The sequence below is a fragment of the Lactuca saligna genome, chromosome 4 (assembly GCF_052625555.1).
Source record: "Lactuca saligna cultivar CGN05327 chromosome 4, ASM5262555v1, whole genome shotgun sequence".
In the NCBI taxonomy this organism is placed as follows: Eukaryota; Viridiplantae; Streptophyta; class Magnoliopsida; order Asterales; family Asteraceae; genus Lactuca; species Lactuca saligna.
In genome coordinates, this window is record NC_136420.1 from 6,323,622 (window position 1) to 6,331,875 (window position 8,254).

At 33.2% G+C, this 8,254-nt stretch overlaps 1 protein-coding gene across 1 annotated transcript; it reads right to left on the reverse strand.

Annotated features, from left to right (window-relative positions):
• Window positions 1–1,589: 1,589 nt before the first annotated feature.
• LOC145039238 (uncharacterized) lies at window positions 1,590–2,204 on the reverse strand. The gene has a single exon (XM_078987319.1). It carries the CDS (start codon window positions 2,202–2,204, stop codon window positions 1,590–1,592), a length of 615 nt encoding a protein of 204 aa, XP_078843445.1.
• Window positions 2,205–8,254: the final 6,050 nt, after the last annotated feature.

Sequence of the window (8,254 nt, forward strand, 5' to 3'; positions counted from 1 at the left end):
TTTCTTTAAAACCCATTGTAAGTGAGCTACACCTATGCAACTTTTAATATAGCTTTTAAATAATTATAGTAACGTTATTAGGAACTTATAATGAGTACTTGGGCTATTATTATGGGTTATATAAGTATTGTTTAACGCTTATATAATATTAATAATAGCTAGACTATTAATTAGTCTCAGTGAATGATAGTCTAAACCCTAGTGGTAACGATACTAGGTTTTGACAAAGCAAAATTGTTTCACGAGTAATGAAGGGCCGTCTAATTTGAATCACCATGTTGACAGGTGAGTGCATAGTTACTTTCATCTTACACATAGATATGAAGTATTTTATATAAATTGCATGTTGTGTGTGCATATTATCTGTATACTTGTTATCTATACTGGATGAACAATGTTATACATGTTTTAAATGATTTAAACAGTATATGTATTTTATATCTACAAATTGTGTTGGGTAATACTTGGGTAAATGTAATAGTTATTGTGTGACCAAATAAAACAATGAGAGGCCTCGATATAGATGTTATTGATGATCCAACCATCTAGCGGAGTATAGATGACAACCATGGACTATTCTAGACAGTCTGGTGGAACGCTAGCAAGCTCGCAACCTGTAGGTGTTTATTTGAACTGTGTGTTTATTTGAACTGTGTGCTCACCAGCAGTACTCCATCCCCCACATGGTTGCCTTATTTAACATGAATTGCTGAGGAGCCCCCGAAGCATGTGTTTTTACCCCGATGAAAGTCCTTAGACTAGGTCCCTTGTGTTAGATGTTTTAGGGATGTAAAGTGAGGATAACGGGAATGGGTAATCGGGTTTGTTTGGTTTGATAAAGTTAATAAAATTCTTTATTGTGGGTTGAAAACTCTATGTACTCACCAGGTTTCCCAACCTGACCCACTTAGTTTATTTATATCACAGGTGTTGATATGAAGTCACATTACACTGAGAGATTAAGGAGATATAAATCACTAGTGATAATGAATGTAAGTTCAGTTTATGCGTATGTTTCTGTATTGACGATGACATCCCAAATGTTTTAAAATGAATAATAATACTTTTCTTCGGAAATGCTTTGATAACGTATTTATCATGTTTTACTGGGAACAAATTCCGCAACATTTTTATTAAAATAGGTACTCTAATTTTTATAAAACATAAACAAAGTTGGTCTTTTCTGGCCGTGAAAATGGGGATGTCACAGTTGGTATCAAAGCATTAGTTTAAGTGAACTAGGAATTTGTAGGAAATTTCTAGACTTAAACTTAGAATGCTAAGAAATGACTGTGAGGAGTGTGTCTAATAAATTTAGGTAATACACCTGAATAGACACAATCACTAGCTTATTTAGGGAAAATGTCGAACATGCTTTTATGTGCTAAATGTTTTGTGCATGATATGCTGTTATTTGTTCGGATCTATGGTCTGTTGCTAAATCCCTTTTAGGATTCTAAACGTACGACTACGATATTAGAACTAACAAATGGAACATCAAATTTGGGCTTTATCTTTGACCCACTACTAGACGCTCCAGCATGGTACTTACCCTTCTAGTTTGATTGAGAGTTTACTTTCCTCTTCATTCATCTATTTTGACCAATGGCTAGGACAAGATCACTTGTCATAAAAGGGACATGATTTTTCTTCTTTCCCAATGTGGCCGTCTGCAACAAGTTATGGAGTTGGGTCAATGTTGTCTCTGTGTTGTTTAAATGATAAGTCAAGATGAACTTATCATAACTAAGAGGCGAAGATTTAAGGACCATGTCAATGACCAACTCCTTGTCAAACCAAACATTGAGCTTTTCCAACTGCTCCACATATCTCTGCATTCTTTTCACATGAGCGCAAACATAGTCTCCTTCCTTCAACTTGCATGCCATAAGAGACTTCACCACGTCATAACGTTCTTGTATCACTTTCTTGTGAATCTTTTCAACAATATCTAAGCACATATCACATGGATAATACTCCTCATAGAACTTTTGTAGCTCTGGCACCATGCTAGCAACCATGATGCAAGTGACCTTAATGGCATCGTCATGTTGTTTGTTATAGAAAATAATTTCCTCAGGAGTAGCTTTTGTTTCATTGATTTTAAGAAGTGGTTTCTCAAGAACATACTCTTTGTTCTCGTAGCGAAGATTCATCTTCAGATTTCGCATCCAGTCCATGTATTTTGGACCTGCCAGCTTCATTTTTGACAGAATAAACAAGAGATATAGTTTCCAAACATCACCGTTTCCAAACATCTATATTAAGAGATATAGTTTTAGTTAGTTGATATAAATCCTTAATATTGTAACCCAATTAACATTAAAGGCTAGGATCCGAAATACAATTCGAAATTAAGAATAGGGATGTCGTAATCTAATTATGTATTAAGGTAGGTGAAACGATTCACCAATTTCAATCTTATGAAATTCCTAGATCATTTGAGATTCATTGAATCATATCAATGGCATGTTTAATCTCGGATTATACACTTCAATTTTGTGACTGGTATACCGAGAATCACAAATAAGATGTGAATTACCATGCAAACCAGCTCGACAACCTAGATGCCATTTATCATATCCAATTGATGTGTCGGTAAACCACACACGCTCCATCAATAATGATAATTTTCGATTTGTTCCATCATCTTAACTTTAAAGTCCCAAATTAGTGTGTCGGTTAGTCAAACACGTTCCACTAACGACTTATAACGAATGATGTGCGTACAAAGGAAACCCATTCAATGACACTCCACCACACAGGGGAGCGGTGGGTGAAAAGACACTCATTCAACGGTCATTGTATAGGCCATTTCCTTATACCCCCTTATTGCATGGTTTTGTGAATGATGCCTACTATTGATTATCCTGACTTTTCTTATTATACAATACTTAAACTTTTAAAAATATAGTTAATGTGTATTTTAAAACTTTTCAAAATACAAGGTTTAAATATTAATTATCTAAATTAATCAATTTAAACCAATTTGATTTAATCTTTATCTTTTAATCAAACAATTAATTAAATCATTTAGGAATTAATAATTATCTTAACTGGAAAATTAATTAAATAATTTAAATTTAATCATATCCTTCTAATTTTCGAAAAATAAGGTTAGGGTTACTAAGTTTTAATTGTTCAAATTTTAAGGCATTTAAAATAACAAGAAAAGGAAACTAGAAACCCTAGGAAACCCTAGTCAAATTTCAAAAATAAGGCATGGAGGCTAAGGTTTCAAGAAACCCTAGCAAAAGTAAAAAATTACAAGAGGCTAGGGTTTCTTCTCGATAAACCCAAATAATGATCAATTCACCTCATGTATAATCAATAGAAAAAATGGTTTTAATACCACTGATGGGTTGTATAGGTTATCAAAAACATGTAAAGCGTAAAATCTTAACTCTTAAGTTCACATGCAACCTATATAGATCTATATTTTCTCTAACTGATAGCAACATACAATGAACATCAAGAATCCTAGAGAAACCCTATGAATTTCGAAAATTTCAAAAGTAGGGTTTGCATACCTTAGATTGATTAAAGGAAAAAAAAATATCTTGATCCTTTCCTTTGGTTCTTCAGAAAGTTAGCACCAAAAGTTTAGTGTCTCTAATGGTTTGTACACAAACCCTAGAAACTAGAAGATAAGTAGACAAAGGAAAGGGAATATGACTTATGAAGGTAATTAACTTTTCGGTATGTTCACATCTGGGTAACTATCTATTTTTTGTACACATTTGGGTAACAAACTTGTTGGAAGTGTTCACATATAACCATTATGACCTGCTATAGCTGGTTAAATCCTAGATGTAAACGCTTTCAACAAGTTCGTTACCTAGATGTGTAAAAAAAAATAGTTACCCAAATATGAACAACGAAAAGTAAAAATTAAATTACACGAATGGTCCCTATAGTTTGGGGGAATTTGTATTTTTGGTCCCTAACTTATTTTTTTAACTTGGATGGTCCCTACTATTTATTTTTGTTGCGCGTTTGGTTCCTGTCTTACCTAAAAAGACTATTGTGCCCTTATTAATTTATTTTTTAATTAATTTTCTTATTTATGTATTTATTTTTTACATATTTAAAAAAAATTAATAGACCACACATATTTGTATCTCCTCGGATGATCCCTACTATTTATTTTTTAATTAATTTATTTTTTTTAACTCGGATGGTCCCTACTGTTTAATTTTGTTACGAGCTTGGTCTATGTCTTACCTAAAAAGACTATTGTGCCCTTATTAATTTATTTTTTTAAATAATTTTCTTGTTTATGTACTTATACTTTATGTATTTAATAAACAATAGTAGACCCCGCATATATGTATCTCCTCACCATCCCGTCTCTCATCCTTCTCAGCTTCTATTTATTTTCCATTTTTAGTGATATCGACGTCTTCATCGTCACTTCTTTTTTCGGTCCTTTAACTTTGTCGAATCAATACCACAACCCACTAATGATGAAGAGACTGTAGGTTATGGTGTTGGTTCGCTAGAGTTGAAGTACCAAAAAAAGAAGGATGGTGAAGACGTCGATGTTACTAAAGATGGAAAAGAAATAGAAGTTGGGGAGGATAAGAGATGAGAAGGTGACCGGTAAGACTCAAATTAAAATTTTCAAATGTGGTTTCAGGATTATGGTGAGGAGATACAGATATGTGGGGTATATTAATTTTTTTAAATATATAAAAAATAAATATATAAATAAGAAAATTAATTAAAAATAATTAATAAGGGCAAAATAGTCTTTTTAGGTAAGACATGAACCAAACGCATAACAAAAATAAACAGTAGAGCCCTTCCGAGTTAAAAAAATAAATTAATTAAAAAATAAACAGTAGGGTGGTCTATTAATTTTTTTAAATATACAAAAAATAAATAGATAAATAAGAAAATTAATTAAAAAATAAATTAATAAGGCACAATAGTCTCATTAGGTAAGACAGGAACCAAACGCGCAACAAAAATAAATAATAAGGACCATCCAAGTTTAAAAAAAAATAAGTTAGGGACCAAAAACACAAATTACTCTAAACCATAGGGACCATTCGTGTAATTTATTTTTTACTTTTCGTTTTGTTCATATTTAGGTAACTATTTTTTTTGTACACATCTAGGTAACGAACTTGTTGAAAACGTTTACATCTAGGATTTAACCTGCTATAGCAGGTCATAATGGTTATATGTGAACATTTCCAACAAGTTTGTTACCTAAATGTGTACAAAAAAAAGATAGTTACCCAGATGTGAACATACCGAAAAGTTAATTACCTTCATAAGTCATATTCCCCAAAGGAAATGGGAGAGAAAATTTGGCTATTCTCTTGGGAGTAGGAGTGGACGAAAATGAGGTACTCAAGGGGTCCTATTTATAGTTGATAAGAAAACCATGGAAACCCTAATATTGAATAAAATAATAACTTTCAAATTCAAGATATTATCTAGTATCCTTATCTTCGGAAGGCTTCCAAAAACCCTATCCAGGGCTAGCCAAAACCATCCCCTTCAAGGAAGATTCTGGAATCCTTCCTTGTTCAACTATTGAACAATTACAACTTAAGTCCTTAAACCTTTAATTAATTCTAATTAACCCGAAATTAAATCTAAATTGATTTTGAATAATTCTTATTTAATTATTACTATTTCCAATTAATATATTAATCATATAATATATTAACAAAACATTTATTACAATTTATTAATCATATAATAAATCAATACATCAACCTTTCTCTCCAAATGTCATTATATTCGATTATTAGTTATGAAGGCAACCCAAAAAGGACTTCCTTTCTAATTCAAGTATATATCAATTTAGTTATGAGCTTAGACACGTTAACCCAAAAAAATCCAGTTCTCAGATGGAGACTTCGGGTCCTCCCGCTGCATAACCACCTCGATCTTGGCTGGATCGACCAAAATCTCATTCTAATTGATGAGGTGTCCTAGTAACTAGACCTCTCGCAAGCAGAATTTACATTTGGAGAACTTAGCATATAGTATCTCCTTCCTCAACACTCCAAGTAACTCTCGCAAGTGCTCCTCATGTTGATCCCTAGTCTTGGAGTATACCAAAATATCTTTAATAAAAACAATGACCAGCCGATCGAGCATCAATCTGTATGCTCGTTTCATTAAATCCATGAATGTTACATGTGCATTGGTAAACCCGAACGATATTACCACAAACTTATAGTGCCTATATCGAGTCTAAAAAGTTATCTTCTCCACATCCTCATCTCTGACTCTCATCTGGTGGTAACCCGACCTCAAATCAATATTAGAGAACCAAGACAAACCCTTGAACTGATAGAAAAGATTATTAATCCTCGGAAGTGGGTAACGGTTCTTCGCCATCAATTTATTCAACTCCATGTAATCTATGAACATTCGATCAGAAATGTCTTTCTTCTTTACAAATAAAATCGGTGCTCCCCAAGGTGAACTGCTCGGTTAGATAAAGTGTTTGCCCAACAGTTCCTAGAGCTGAGATGACAACTCATGTATCTCACAGTGTGGATCGATACAATGCCTTAGCAATCGGGGTCGCACCAAGGATCAAATCGATCCTAAACATCACCTGCCTTATGGGAGGCACAATGGGTATATCCTCCGGGAAAACATCTAGAAACTCCCTAACCACTGGCACATCAGAAACTAACTTCTTCCCCTCAACTCGAGTGTCAGCCACATACGTGAGGTATCGTGAACATCAATGTTGGAGATATTGCTTAGCCCTAGAAGCCGAACATAATGTTGAACCAACCCTGGTACCCTCTCCATAAATAGCAAGTTCTCCCCTACTTAGGGTTCGAACCACCACAAGTTGCCTCTTACAATCAATCATGGCTCCAAATCTGCTCAGTCAATCCATCCCTACGATCACGCACACATCTCACATAGGGATGGGAATCAGGTCAATCGGGTAGGTCACCCCGAATATCTCCAAGGTACAACCATGGAAAACCTCGAAGCAGAAACCTTATGTTTGTTGGCGATGAAAACTCGCAATGAAAATTCCAACTCTCCAAGGGTCATATCGAAATCCTTAGTGAAGGACTAAGATACAAACAACCAACTCACACCCGAGTCAAAAAACACAATAGTAGATAAGGAATTCACTAAGAATGTACCTATTATGAACATAAACATAAGCATGCCAATCTCTTTATATGCACCAACAATCCATTTTTTGCCACTTTAATTATTTTTTTAACTTTTCTACTTTGGTAAGTGATCGTGTACATGTTCATTAAGTATCCAATTCTTTTATGAGTCTCTTTTGGTTGTATTATAATAGGACATCTTAATTGTTAGTGTTCCAACATGACAAAAGTCCATGTCTATCATTTGTTGTTTGTAGTTAGGGGGTGTTTGGTTTGTCTTTTTGGGAGGTAAAAATCCTTTTTGAAAAAGATAAAATGTAAAAGATGTTTGGTACAAACATTTTAAAAACTACTTTTGGATTTTAGATAGAAGGAAAACTAATTTTTTGAAAAAGTTAGGAAAACCTGACTTTTTGTAACTTTTCCAAAAAAAACTTTTGACTTTCAAAAAGACAAGTCAAACACAGCCCCCTTAAAGTTGTATAATAACAAAAATCGTGAAATGATTTAAACTCGTGGGGTTAGGTTGTCATATAAAGTCCATGTCTTGCTATTCCGCAATCAAGATTCACGTGTTTTGTGGTCTTTTCTTGATAATTGAAAAAACGATATAAGTGTTCTCCGAATATGGCCTTTTTTTTTTTTGTTAATAGTTCTAAAACTAAATATCCAAATAAATAACAAAAGATAAATTTTACATGACTGTATTGGAAATAATATTATACATTTTTAATGATTATAATTTAATTATATACTGTCAACTTCAAAGTTCAAATACTGAAATGAATAACCACCTCATGAGGCTTAAATTACAAAATAGATTTGTCGAGTTGTATGATTTTGTTATGTTTCAAGTTTCTTTTACATCGTCATTCTATTAAGCATCAGTTTTAACTGATTAGTTCTCCGGTCAGTTAAACTTCTTGATTTCATTTGATACTTGGTTGTTAATTAGTACTTTGGTAGTATTATATTGGGCGTATGTTCCATTTTACATGAATATATGAAAAAGCTCTCTGAAACCGAGCTTTCGTATATCCATGCAATCAAATATTATTTTCGGATATTTTAAGAGATTTTACTTAATAATCAGGTACACTTCTGCTCTTCCGTCTTACCAAATCATCAGATACACGTATAAA

Excerpts from the sequence above, each read along its gene's own strand:
- LOC145039238 (XM_078987319.1), bottom strand. The coding sequence starts at position 2,204 with ATGAAGCTGGCAGGTCCAAAATACATGGACTGGATGCGAAATCTGAAG.